At 36.9% G+C, this 14,452-nt stretch overlaps 1 protein-coding gene across 1 annotated transcript; it reads right to left on the reverse strand.

Moving 5' to 3' along the window:
• Positions 1–1,073: 1,073 nt before the first annotated feature.
• gtpbp4 (GTP binding protein 4) lies at positions 1,074–14,225 on the reverse strand. Its single transcript, XM_046876228.1, has 16 exons — positions 14,070–14,225; positions 11,540–11,710; positions 11,308–11,411; positions 11,066–11,202; positions 10,836–10,936; positions 10,128–10,220; positions 8,634–8,825; positions 6,305–6,370; positions 4,124–4,213; positions 3,833–3,943; positions 3,497–3,626; positions 3,254–3,354; positions 2,940–3,137; positions 2,688–2,753; positions 1,787–1,930; positions 1,074–1,435 (listed from the first exon to the last, which is right to left on the reverse strand). Exons 1-16 carry the CDS (start codon positions 14,115–14,117, stop codon positions 1,283–1,285), a joined length of 1,905 nt encoding a protein of 634 aa, XP_046732184.1. The 5' UTR covers positions 14,118–14,225; the 3' UTR covers positions 1,074–1,282.
• Between the last annotated feature and the right edge of the window lie 227 nt (positions 14,226–14,452).

Below are 14,452 nucleotides of genomic sequence, written 5' to 3' on the forward strand. Positions count from 1 at the left end.
GTCAATATGGGGTGCTATGTGTACATTAATGAGGAAATTAAATGAACTTAAATGATTTTAGCAAGTGGCTGCAATATAACAGACTGAAAAATTTAAGGGGGTCTGAATACTTTCTGTACCCACCGCGTGCGTGAGTATGTATGTATGTATGTATGTATGTATGTATATATATATATATATATATATATATATATATATATATATATATATATATATATATATATATATATATATATATATATATATATATATATAAAAGATAATTTATACATTCAACCTGCTTATACTTTCTTCTCTTCATTCTGGCACAAGATGATTTTTGAAAGACACGTTACTGTAATTTAAACACCAAAACCTCTACTCAGAACATTACATTTCAATATACTAAAGGTACAGTTAAATAAGAACTACAATTACTATGTTATTGCATCGTTTTTTTATTATTATTATTATTATTATACAACAAATATTCATGGACCTGATTGTTAATTACATGGAAAAGAGACCAACACCTGCCCTGTGGTAGATATCACTTAATTCTCCAGATGTACATATGCAAGCTAATATGTAAATAATGCCTTGCACACATGACGTCACCCTTTAGGAATAAAATGGGCCTTAAGGGTGAATGTGACTAATCCTGGAGTAGTTCATTAATTCAGATTTATACTGTAAGTGTTTTAGGTGTGTCAAAATCTTTCTACTTCATTTTGACAGAGTTCAGTCTTTAGGCAACCAAACCTTAAATTAATTAACAGTATTATAGAATATTACAATACTGAACAAAATACTGTATAAATCTTTCAGCATTTGTCAGATTTTCTTGAAAGTAAAATCTTGAGCACAAAACAAAATTACAAAATCTTTAAAAAAAAAAAAAAAAAAAAAGCATCTCAGTACAACACAAACTAGAAAAACAGTGTCCAATCAGCCCCACACATACATGCGTTTTTTTTTTTTTAGCTGGGCTCTTTTAAATTATATTTTCCAATGGAGCATAAATGCTGTTACCCAAACACTAAATATAGCAATCAGCTAAAAGATCATTTAGAAAGTACACCACATTCAAAATATTTCTTCAGCTTATGCAGATTTATTTAAATCCAATCCACATAGAACTTAAATACAGCTCCAAACTGTTGGTTGAAGTAGTTTCTGCAGAACACCATGAATTGTGCACATTTGATGCTGGGTATGTCAATACACCTGGATATCAAAGATACTAATTTCTAAGCTTATTCATCCACATCCATGCACACAGAAGTATTAGTAAAATGACTGTTTATCGACGGCTGGTGCTGCCTGATTTTCTCTTTCCTGCAAGCAGGTGTTTTGGTTTTAAGTCAAATATGTGTCTGTCTGCTTCACCCTTCTTTCCCTGCCTGTTCATCCCCTTCTGAGAGTTCTTCATCATAGTCTTTGCTTTCTTCATCATCTGGAAAGGGTAAAATAATGAAGAGAAAAAAGATAAAACATGAATTAAAAGATTCAGTAAAATAATCAAACAACTCTCTGATTTACAGTCCAGCTTCAAACTCCCGAGGCTAAACACTTTTTTTAAATAAACTGCACTTTTTAAAGTTTAGATTGCAATCCTAAACAATAATATTCGGTTCATTCATACATACCTTAAAAGGGAAGAAAAAACCCTTACCTACAGTTTTGTTTGTACCAGGTTAAACATTAAAATACTTCACGTCAGTTAACAAGTTTTATTCATTAGGCATCTAAAATCTTTTCCCAAAAGAAAACATGTCGATGTAATCAATGAGCATCTGTTGTGTACCTTGGTATCTCTGATTCCTGACTGGTCACGTGGTTGTTTCGATGCACTTTGACTACGGGTGCGTGAAGTTGGCTGGACAGATGTTTCCCTCTTCCTCTTTCTAACCAGTGAACGTGACCTCTGGGCCTGCTGGGCATAGTGGCTCTGCAGAGATGAAAAAATAAATAAAAACCCACAAAAACAAAAAGATTGAAACATAAATGGGGGGAAAAATATATAAATATTCAATACATTTAAAACTAGTGGATGTTAAAAGTCTACAACCCACATTTAAAAAGTGGTATATTGTTATGCACAAAAAAGAGATTTAAGCATTTTGATAACAATACAAACAGACATTCAAGAGGTCTATATTAGGAACAGGAGTGCACAGCTCTTAAACTTTGTTACAGCACATTTTCTTCTAACATTTGAGCAGTCTAATTGAGAAATTGTACTCCATGTTTCCTTGCAAAAAATATCCAGCTGAAATTGCAAGTGTGAAATTGCATCTCTGTGCAGAACCCTCTTCTGAATCCTTCCAATTATGTTTTTATAGGATTATCTAGGGCTGCAACAACATTGATAAAATCGGATGCCGTTATCTATTCGTTGAGACGCTTAACTTCTAGATTAGCGCGAGGGCAAAAGAGAGAGTACAGGGTCAACTGGCACTAGGAAAAAGTGTGCACCCCAAGTCAGCCATATCATGGGAGTATTTTATATTAAACGAAACAAAGCACTTGCACGTTATGCAGAGCTTGTGTGGGATGCTCTATATTCTATTTTTAGAGGGATTTGGATTTAGAAATTCTTCTGCATCCCTCTACTAATTGATGTTTCTAAGGATCTAAGATAAATTCAAGAAAATACTAAAGATGAACAGTTCCTAATTAAAAGGAGATTTTAAAGATTTTCCTACATTATCTTTGTCTGTCATGTCCAAACCAAGTTCTTCCATGTCTCTCTCCAATTTTGCTTTGTCCACCTGCAGACAACCACCAAAGCAAATCACATACCCATCAGACAACAATGTCCTTCAAACACACCATCAATCAAGCCAAATATACCAAATTCAAAAGAATTTATGAATGTATACCAAGTATATCCAATTATATTTATAAAAATATCTTGACAAAATGTAGTTTATAGCTAGCAAGAAGAGCACATTTACCTTCTTGACAGTACGGGGCATTCTGGGTCCTTGTACATCTTTTTCTTTTGACTCCAGAATCTTCAACTTCCTCTTCTCTCGAATCTGTTTGGCCAGCTGACGAATTTCCTGCATCTCTTCATCCTCACTCTCTTCATTAGAGTCATACTCCCCTGCCTGTTCACGGAGCTCTTCCTCTTTCTCTAGCTCAGCCAATCGCTGAGGTAAGTGACCGAGTGAACAGGATTAATACTTTCTGTGCAGTTATTAACATCAGTCTTTATTGCACTGAGCACACCAAGTAGGTAGCCAGTATTTCTGTTCATATTTCTTACTTTCATGATTTCAGGATCAATGTAGTCAGCAATGTTGTGTCCTTCCCAGATCTCAGGAATTTTATCTTGCTTCTCATTGGCATTCATCAGGTCCCAGTATTCTATGACCACACATTCGTACATTTAAGGAAATTTGGATGCATAACTTTACAACCATTTCAAAATATATTGTTAGAAATGCTTGTGTATTAAAAACTACAAATAAATATATTGATTAAAATGTACTATGTGTAAGTGACTTACTCTGCAGATCGAGAGTGTAATCATCTCCAAGCTCTAGCTCAAGGTCTCGCTCCAATTTACGTTTAGGAGCATCAACCTCCATCGCCTTTTTGCGAAGAGCTGCTCCCTCAGGGATAAATGGTGGTCTTTCCTAAACACAATTAGGGGTAACTGGTTAAACCGCTTATAATTGTTTATATTGGTGTTTCACATTAGTTATGATAATACAATTACCCTGTACAAGGCTCTTTATTAATGCAGCCATTTTCACCTCTTCTTCAATCAAACAGTATCTAATGTATATGTCTCTAAAAGATCATGTTAAAACATTGTTATAACATCTATGAATGTGGAAACCTTGTCATCTCTCTTGTTTGGCATCGCAAGATGGAGTCTGTTCAGGATGTCATGTACTTTCTTCCCCTTCATCTTTGTGTCCACACGGTGTACCAACAGCCGATCACATGCCTGTAAGCACAACGGTTACCACTACATCTAAAGAAAACCCCTTTTCAGAACAACTGAAACTGTAACAACATTTAAACGCACAAAGATTTTACTTCACCAGTGTAATCCATGCTACTATACCAATTCAATTGATTTAATTAGTAAAACTAATGAGGCAGGAGCACAAAGATGTATTCTTACCTCTGTCTTTACTTGCATCACCCCCTCCTCTGTCAAAGTACTGGTCTCAATCACTGGGATTCCCTCAGATAAAAGATCAGCAAAGATTTTCTAGAAAAACACAGGAAAAAAAACTAGAGGTTACTAGACAGTAGGGGTGGAAGAAAAAAAAAAATCGATTCACCAAACTATCGCGATTCTCTTTAAAACGATTTTGGGATCGATTTGTTTACCTCAGAATCGATATATATTTAATTATTTTACTTTTCCGGAGAGGTGGTGGGAAGACGTTACAGCTTTTATTCCAACAGAGGGCGTATTTTGTTGTTGTCTGTATTAGATGACGTCGTATCCGTTTTAAGCTGGCGAGAGAAAATCAAAACCATGGCAGAGGCAGGGGAGTAAACCTCTTTGAGAATAGTTTAATGGATAAAGACCCTGCTTTAGTCACAGACAATGCGTCTAATATGGTTATTGCTGCCCAATTAAACGGCCTTCTCCATATGAAGTGCTACGTGCACACTCATAATCTGGCCTCATAGCGCGCACTGAAGCTGCCCGCTGTCGCAAAGTTACTCGGACGAGTACGACGCATCACTGGATTTCCATAGAAGTGCTGCAGGACTTCATGTTTTGCAGGAAAAACAAAAGTTACTGGAGCTCCCTGTGCACAAACTTATAACAGACGTTTTAACGAGATGGAATAGTGCCTATGACATGGTTGAACGTTTTCTGGAGCAACAGCTGCACTGCTCTCACCTGAGGTGAGGAAGAGAGAGAAGGATATTAAGTTGGACACTGGAACAGTTTAACAGCACTTTTATTTTATTTTCGAGAGTATTGTTTTTAGTTATTTTGTTGCACATGTAAATATTATATTCAAGTTTTTGTTACTTGAAAGTTTTATGGTTGAAGGTTCTTTATGCACTATGTATGTGTGTGCTTCTGAAATAAAAATTCAGAAAGATGTGATGCATTGTTTTTGTTAATATAACTCATATACCGTCTCTTTAAGGGTATGATCAAGTATTTGCCATTGTCTAATCTTTATTAAGCAAACAAAAATCACAATTTAAACAATGAATCGCAATAGCAACAGAATCGCAATATGTATTGAATCGGCACAGCCCTAGTAGACAGTAAGTTTTAGCTGTAATATCAGATTGAACTGATATGCTTTTATAGGTTACACATGTCCTATTCATCGTGGTTAAGTTTTACCCTTTACAATATAACATTGGTGCTCACACAAATAGACACCTTGGACACAGTTTTGACGTTCACTTACAGTGTACTTACTTTTGTTGCCAGCTATTTTGACAAAAATAGCTGTATGTTAAGTTGTTTTTAGAGGGCAGTAAATCTACACTGCTACACATTGACTAATCTAAAAATATATCCAAGTTTAATTTCTATAGTATTGTCTCTTTAGTAGATACACTTAAATGGCTGCTGAAATTTAAAGGGGTGTACTCACTTTTGTGAGATACTGTATATGCAGGTTATATAGCATATGACAAGAGTGTCTGCAAGAGTAAAAGGGAAAGTTTATGGGACTGTGGTGAGACCTGCGATGTTGTGTGGTTTAGAGACAGTGCCATTGACTAAAAGACAGGCGGTGGCGCTGGAGGTAGCAGAGTTGAAGATGTTGAGATTTTCATTGGGAGTGACGACGATGGACATTATTAGAATCGAGTTTATTAAGGTGCATGTAGGACGTTTTGGAGACAAGGTGGGGAAGGCATGATTGAGATGGTTTGGACATGTGCAAAGGAGGGACATGGTGTATATTGGTAGAAGAATGCTGAGGATTGAGCCGCCAGAAAGGAGGAAAAGAGAAAGGAGAAAGTTTACAGATGTGGTAAGGAGAAGACATGCAGGTAGTTATTTGAGAAAGGCAAATGTAGAGGACAGGATGGTATGAAGACGGATGATCTGCTGTGGCGACCCCTAATGGGAGCAGCCAAAATTATGTGAAGATTTTGCATATAACATTTTAAAGTGAATTTTGCTACCTCTTTGCTACCATACTAAACACAAGATGAAGTCTGTATGTATTCTTAATCATAATGAGATTTATGCTTGATTTATTAGCAGAATAAAAAATAAATAAAAAAACATGACCACGGTACAGTGAAATTTAACTCTATGCCCCAGACAGTGAAATGTCCACTAGAACATGTAATAGATGCCACAACTTACCTGATTCTCCTCAGACAGCTCAATGATTTTCTTCACATCACACTTATTGGCCACCACAATCAGAGGCTACAGTGCACACACAAGCACATGGATCATTGCAGTGATTCTGAAGTTAGCTGTTGACATTTTTAATGTATATTGCAATGAAAACGTACAGTACAGACCAAAAGTTTGGACACACCTTCTCATTCAAAGAGTTTTCTTTATTTTCATGACTATGAAAATTGTAGATTCACACTGAAGGCATCAAAACTATGAATTAACACGTGGAATTATATACATAACAAAAAAATGTGAAACAACCGAAAATGTCATTCTAGGTTCTTCAAAGTAGCCACCTTTTGCTTTGATTACTGCTTTGCACACTCTTGGCATTCTCTTGATGAGCTTCAAGAGGTAGTCACCTGAAATGGTCTTCCAACAGTCTTGAAGGAGTTCCCAGAGATGCTTAGCACTTGTTGGCCCTTTTGCCTTCACTCTGCGGTCCAGCTCACCCCAAACCATCTCGATTGGGTTCAGGTCCGGTGACTGTGGAGGCCAGGTCATCTGGCGCAGCACCCCATCACTCTCCTTCTTGGTCAAATAGCTCTTACACAGCCTGGAGGTGTGTTTGGGGTCATTGTCCTGTTGAAAAATAGATGATGGTCCAACTATACGCAAACCGGATGGAATAGCATGCCGCTGCAAGATGCTGTGGTAGCCATGCTGGTTCAGTATGCCTTCAAATTTGAATAAATCCCCAACAGTGTCACCAGCAAAGCACCCCCACACCATCACACCTCCTCCTCCATGCTTCACAGTGGGAACCAGGCATGTAGAGTCCATCCATTCACCTTTTCTGCGTCGCACAAAGACACGGTGGTTGGAACCTAAGATCTCAAATTTGGACTCATCAGACCAAAGCACAGATTTCCACTGGTCTAATGTCCATTCCTTGTGTTCTTTAGCCCAAACAAGTCTCTTCTGCTTGTTGCCTTTCTTTAGCAGTGGTTTCCTAGCAGATATTCTACCATGAAGGCCAGTCTCACACACAGTCTCCTCTTCACACAGTCTCCTCTTAACAGTTGTTGTAGAGATGTGTCTGCTGCTAGAACTCTGTGTGCCATTGACCTGGTCTCTAATCTGAGCTGCTGTTAACCTGTGATTTCTGAGGCTGGTGACTCGGATGAACTTATCCTCCGCAGCAGGGATGACTCTTGGTCTTCCTTTCCTGGGGCGGTCCGCATGTGAGCCAGTTTCTTTGTAGCGCTTGATGGTTTTTGTGACTGCACTTGGGGACACTTTCAAAGTTTTCCCAATTTTCCGGACTGACTGACCTTCATTTCTTAAAGTGATGATGGCCACTCGTTTTTCTGTACTTAGCTGTTTTTTTCTTGCCATAATACAAATTCTAACAGTCTATTCAGTAGGACTATCAGCTGTGTATCCACCTGACTTCTGCACAACACAACTGATGGTCCCAACCAAGAAATCACACTTATTAAACCTGACAGGGGACACCTGTGAAGTGAAAACCATTTCAGGTGACTACCTCTTGAAGCTCATCAAGAGAATGCCAAGAGTGTGCAAAGCAGTAATCAAAGCAAAAGGTGGCTACTTTGAAGAACCTAGAAAATATGACATTTTCGGTTGTTTCACATTTTTTTGTTATGTATATAATTCCACGTGTTAATTCATAGTTTTGATGCCTTCAGTGTGAAGCTACAATTTTCATAGTCATGAAAATAAAGAAAACTCTTTGAATGAGAAGGTGTGTCCAAACTTTTGGTCTGTACTGTATATGTACGTTTTCTTAATTACTAAACATTTTAATCACACTACCTCAGTTTACACCAACATGTAGGGCCACAATATAAAGCTAATTCATATAAAATTACAACGTAATATCTCATTAAAACGACTTTTTAGAGAAATTTGCATTAGAGAATGGGGTTGGGTCAGAGAAATAAGATAAGAGCTTTGTGATTCTTAGTGTCTTTAAGTGATTTTAACTTCAGATTCAGATTTTGCTGGGTTGCTGTTGGAAAACACTATGGTTAAGTAAGGCAACCAGGTTTTTGTTTCAAATATGCAGATTCTTAACAAAAATCTTGACTATTGTTAATGTTCACAACACCACCTGCACTGCTAAGTGGACCATCACAACATCCCACAATGATTTGCAAACCAAGTTGACCCTGGTTTAAAGGACTTTTTATTTTGTAAATGCATGTGTTTTTCAGACTACTTACTTTTAAGTTGAAAAAAGAAAACCCATAAATCATTGTGTGTTTAACTCATTATGAGGTCAATCAATACAAGAAAGTGTGTGCAATGGCTCTAAATATACCTTGTTTGCAAAGAGAGGTCTAATGTTGTTAAACAGTTCAAGCTGCTGACACAGTGTGTGCCCACACTGCTCAGACACATCCATCACATAGAGCACAGCGGCTCGCAGGTGGGCCAGGGCAGTGATTGCCTGCATCTCAATTGTGTTCCTCTCTTCCAGTGGATGGTCCAAGATACCAGGGGTGTCTACAACCTGCACAAATACATAAGAATAACTTCATCATACTTTTCTCCTTAAAATGCATCCTTTATTTAAAAGCAAAGCCATTAATTTAGAAATGCTTTATATATATGAAGCATTTATATTATTCAAAAGTTAATATTTCTTGCTTGCATACCTGTTCTTGAAACAGGGCAAATCTGGACTGCTGATTCATCATGACCTTTTTTCCGTTCAGTTTATTTACCATAATTTCTTTACTATTAAGCGCATCCAAATATAAGCCGCACCCACTGAATTTGCCAAGTATATCTTTTTTTTTATCATAAATAAGCCGCACCCGTCTATTACACTGAAACTAATGAACTTTACACAGGCTTTAATGAAAGACAGTGTCTGTTACACGGTTTGTATCTAAACAGTAGCCTACCAAGAAAGTCATTGTTCACTGTCTTCCTCCTTCCTTTCACAACTATTTCTTTCGAAAATCTCTCTCTTTAGGCATTGTCGTGCATTTAAAAATCACCGTCAGTGAATCTTTTCTCCAGATGCCGTTCAGCTCAGAACACAGGTTGTTTTCAGCGTGACGAATGATTTGCATTTCCTAACAGTCCGAGTGAGCGGCAGGTCAAACGTCAGAGGAACCTCATCCATATTTATGATGTGGTGCGGCCCGATTCAGTGAGAGCGCATCTGATTTAGTATAAAGAATTTCATTGGTTCACCTAAACCCGTTCCGCAATTTTATTGGTCTAATGTTTTGGGGCTCAGTTTTTTGGCTTGAAGCTTGTGAAACCGGAAAAACCCAGGAAAAATCCATAAATTAGCCGCTTCGTTGTTTAAACCGTGGGGTTCAAAGCGTGGGGAGAAAAGTAGTGGCTTATAGTCCGGAAAATACAGTATTTATCCCCGTATTGAAAATATATTTAATACATTTTTCCAAACCTGGCATTGTTTTTATTTGCTTTTTTTCCACATTAGCTTTACCAAATGGTGTACTTGTGGTCACACAACTGTGTAGTTACAATCCTGTGAGTTCTCATCACATTGTGCATGTACAGATGCTCTTACTTTAATTATGAAACATACCCATTAGTTCTACTGTCAATTTTTAATGAAGTGACATCAGCATTAAGATCTCTGATCAATTAATACTTTTTTTCTGACCACATTCCCTCCATTAAGTTCACAATTATTGTTTAATAGTTCTTAACCCAATTCAAGTGACAAGCAATCTTCTCAGTTTCCTTTCATGTATGTTAAAAACAAAACAACTTGCCATGCTATTTCAGAACATTCCTGAGAGCAATGTATGAAAAAGGCTATTACACTCACCTGCCAGCGCAGGTACTTATAGTCCATGTGACCCACGAACAGAGATTTGGTGGTGAAGGCATACGGCTGCACCTCTACATCTGCACGTGTGACCTGCATGCACAGAAACAATCACTTTATAGCACAGATTAAAAATGTTCACAGATCTCAGCTCTGTTTAAATAGCAGCTGAATTTAATTAACAATTTAATGGGCTAATGCTTTTGCACAGGAAAGGAAGAGTAAAAAAAAAAATTCTACATTTTGCTGAATCATCCCAAGTTTTTTTATTTATTTTATAAATTAATCAGTTACTACTACTACTACAACTTAAAACTGTCCTAAAAACCCATGCTGACCCAACACCTTGCCAACACACAAAAACATCAACTTCTATAGGCAATCTATAGTGTAAAAATCTTCATAACTTTATTAACCTAAAGAAGCTACCCAAGTTCTTAACATCCTCACAGAAAAATTACTATAGTAGAAATAAAGCACACATTTCAGAATTAATTCAATATGGATCCATACCTACATCATGTGAATTACCACTGAAATGTATAAATTAAATATATAAATAAATGTTGTCTTTGTTGTCCATTTTACAGAGGAAAAGGGCAAATAAACCATTGACATGCAGTCTCAGTTATAAAAACTAAGAAAAAATATACACATGACAATGCCTGAGTAAAAAAAAAAAGAGTACAGATTAACTCTTTCACATACCTTGTTGATGAAGCTGGACTTGCCAACATTGGGGTACCCACAGAGCAAAAGAGTTCTGGTGTTTGGGTCGATTGTGGGCAGACGAGAAAGATGCTGACGAACTAAGAAAACAAGCACAAAGATTAAATGCATTTATTTATTAGCATTGCTGCTCTTTACACATTAATCCTATTGCACAGCTGCTTACCAGTCTGTGTTAGCAGATTAGAAGATGAACTAAGAGTCAATACCTTGTTCTAGATATTCCAGACTTTGTTTCTGCCTTTTCAAGATGGTGCACATACGTCCAAGTGCTGCTCTCTTTAACTGCTTACAGCGATACAGTGAGTCGCCATACTTCATCAGACGCACATAGTCTTTAGCCACACTACATACAGGCACACACACATTCTACATCATTTCTCTGTCATTCCAGGGACCTTCCATGGACACAAAGAATGGAACAACAAATCATCAGTGTGGAAAAACTTACTTATCAATCAGGTTCTTGGCAATGTTGATCTGACCTAGGGCAAGTTTGTAATGATCCTTATCATACAAAACATTCATCAGATCTGCATAAAAAGGGTGAATATCCTTGAATAATAAAAAAAGGAGGGAACAAAAAGAAAAATTAGAAACATTCAAAAACACAGTGTTAACATTATCTCGTTCATTCCATGAAGTCAACACAGAAAAATTTAAGATTCAACTTTGCAACTTACATCTAGCTTGGGAAAATCCGTTAAAATCTGCGAGAGCCGGTCGTGGTAGTTCTGTTGCGTGAACTTAACCTTGCGCATATAGAAGTGGCGAATGCGATGAATCTGATAATGCTTGTGAACTACAGTAGGGGTTTTGCGCTGGGTTTTGGACAACGTCAGGTCAATGAAGTCCTGAAGAAACAAAAAAAAAAAAAAAAAAAAAAGGTGTTAATTTCATAAGCCAGGTTTTATTCCAAAATGCCTGCTGATCAGGCACTTTATCATAATTCCAAGTAAAATTTCTCTCTATTAGAAAGACTAACATTCCAAACCCCTATCATTCTCCTAGTTATTCATTTTGACCAATCTTCAGTACTTCAGCATGGTAGCACATGGGTTCATAGAGGTACAGTATGAGCCCCAGATCTAAAAGCTTCTCCTCGAATGCATGTTTACTAGGCATATTTAAATATTTTATACTATATAAAAGATATATAAGGACAGTACATTTGAGCATATAATTTAGTCGATGCCTTCTCCGAGTACCTAAATGATACTTGATATATTTCATAGAATTCCAAGAACAAGTCCTGACCATCTCAAAGCACTCTGCCTAATCAGATAACCCCTAGCACTATGAAGGTTGGAATGTCACCGTTTTGTTTACAAGCTGCACTAAAAAGAAGGTTTTGTGTTGTACCCAGGTATCCAGCCCTTCTGTTGGCTGCAGGAGGTAATATGCTTTACATAAAGAGTTAAACAGTGTTAAGTGTGTAAAATAAAAAATAAAAAAAAATAAGCAGAACTGTTAAGTAGATTTTACCTGTAGAACTAATAATGACACGCACTTACAGTGGTGTGAAAAAGTGTTTTTTTTTTGCATGTTTGTCACACTTTGTTTCAGATCATTAAATTTAAATATTAGCAAGCGATAACAAGTGAACACAACATGCAGTTTTTAAATTAAGGTTTTTATTATTGAGGGAAAACAAAATCCAAAACGACATTTTCACAACTACATACTCTTTTTGTTACCACTGTACATACACATCTATTACCCAAATGGGGTTTAACAAATGTAAATTATACCTTTTTCCATTTATTAATTTTATTGAATCAATTTAATTGATTAATGAAGTGTATTTAATAAAGAATTTAACAAGCAATTTTATGTTTTCCATTTCTTCCCCCTAACCGTGCTGAACTGTGAATCTGAACCGTTACAACCCTATTTTATTTATATATATATATATATATATATATTTTTTTTTTTTTTATTTATTTACTTACTAAATACCATAACTTATACACACATATACACACACAGTAAACCTCTTCTGAAGCCGGCTCAGAAGAAATCCTGCAAATAGTTTGCTGATGTCAACATGTCCAAGAGCATGAATTACTGGAACCATGTCCTGTGGTCTGATGAGATTAAGATAAACTTGTTTGGCACAGATGGTGTCCAGCATGTGTGGCGATGCCCTGGTAAAGAGTACCAAGAAAATTGTGTCGACTACAGTCAGGTATGATGGTGGTAGTACTGGGGAGCTGCGGTTAAATGAAGGAAACATGGATTCCAACATGTACAGTGACATTCTGCCCTCCCTTCAGAAACTGGGCTAAACAGCAGTATTCCAACATAATAATGAGCTCAAACACATCACTAGGATGACAACTGCCTTGCTGAGGAAGCTGAAGGTGATGGAGTGGAAAAGTATGTCTCCAGACCTGAACCCTATTGAGCACTTGTAGGGCATCATTAAGTAGAAGAAGCACCATGTGTCTAATAGAATATTAACACTTTGGACAGTTTTGACATGCTCACTTAGAGTGTACTCACTTTTGTTGCCAGCTTTTTTGACAATAATCGCTGCATGTTCGCTCATTTTTAGACGACAGTAAATCTGTACTGCTACACAACAGCATAAACATTTTTCTTAACTATATCCAAGTTTCATTTCTAAAATATTGTCCCTTGAGAGCATTTAATAAAATTGTTGCTGAAATGTGGGGTCCTAAAAGTTTTGCGAATGCGTGGAAATTTAGAACGCTGGGAGTTTTTTTTTTTTTAAACCCAAAAAACCCACATTGCGGAAAAAAATCTGATGTAGCCTTAAGATATATTTCAGCTTGTACCCACGTGTTACAGAACCACTTTCACGGAGCAAATACACTTATAATACACTTTCCAAAGTGCAGCCAAAGTACAAATACGCTAATGTATAAACATTTTACTTTTCTGAGCCGAAGCACTTTTAAGTCTTTAAATATTTTCAAAGTAACGGATTTTCGAATTTTCCACTAAAAATAACTGTAAACCATTTTCTTTTTAAATCCACAATAATTATACTTTTGATTATACTTATAAATAATAAAACCTTTTAACAAAACCTTGCCATAAATCATTTCACTGTAATTAACGTTAGGTCCCTGTGCTAAATTCAGCCTGCTAACTTGCTGACACGCGTCAAAATCGGACCCGTTTACAAAAAGAACAATGACGCCAAATAACTACGGACCTAACGTTAAAAAATTAATAAAACTGTACCTTTGCAGTGGGGACCACCATAATCTTTTTAAAGTTATAGAGCGCCATGACGGTAACGCACGTGCTGCCAGCGTTTACAGCACCGGAAAAGACCGAATCCAGCCACCGAGGCGACTCAGCAAGAGCGAATTATCACGCCCCACTTCTGTCACACTGCCCCCTTACGACCACGCCGTAAACACCTCTGTCTTTTTCATTAGTAGTGCTGCAAAGCACTACTCTTACAATGCTGTGGCCCATTAGGAATATTTTTTAATATTAAAGTATTTCATGGAATATGGGTTTACTGACTGGGTCGGACTGCTGCTACGTGAGAGACTTGATTGAAACAGTTCTAATTATCGAGTACATTCGTTAAATCACATGACCACCTCAAGCGGTGT

This window comes from Silurus meridionalis, chromosome 20 (genome assembly GCF_014805685.1).
Source record: "Silurus meridionalis isolate SWU-2019-XX chromosome 20, ASM1480568v1, whole genome shotgun sequence".
Taxonomy (NCBI): domain Eukaryota; kingdom Metazoa; phylum Chordata; class Actinopteri; order Siluriformes; family Siluridae; genus Silurus; species Silurus meridionalis.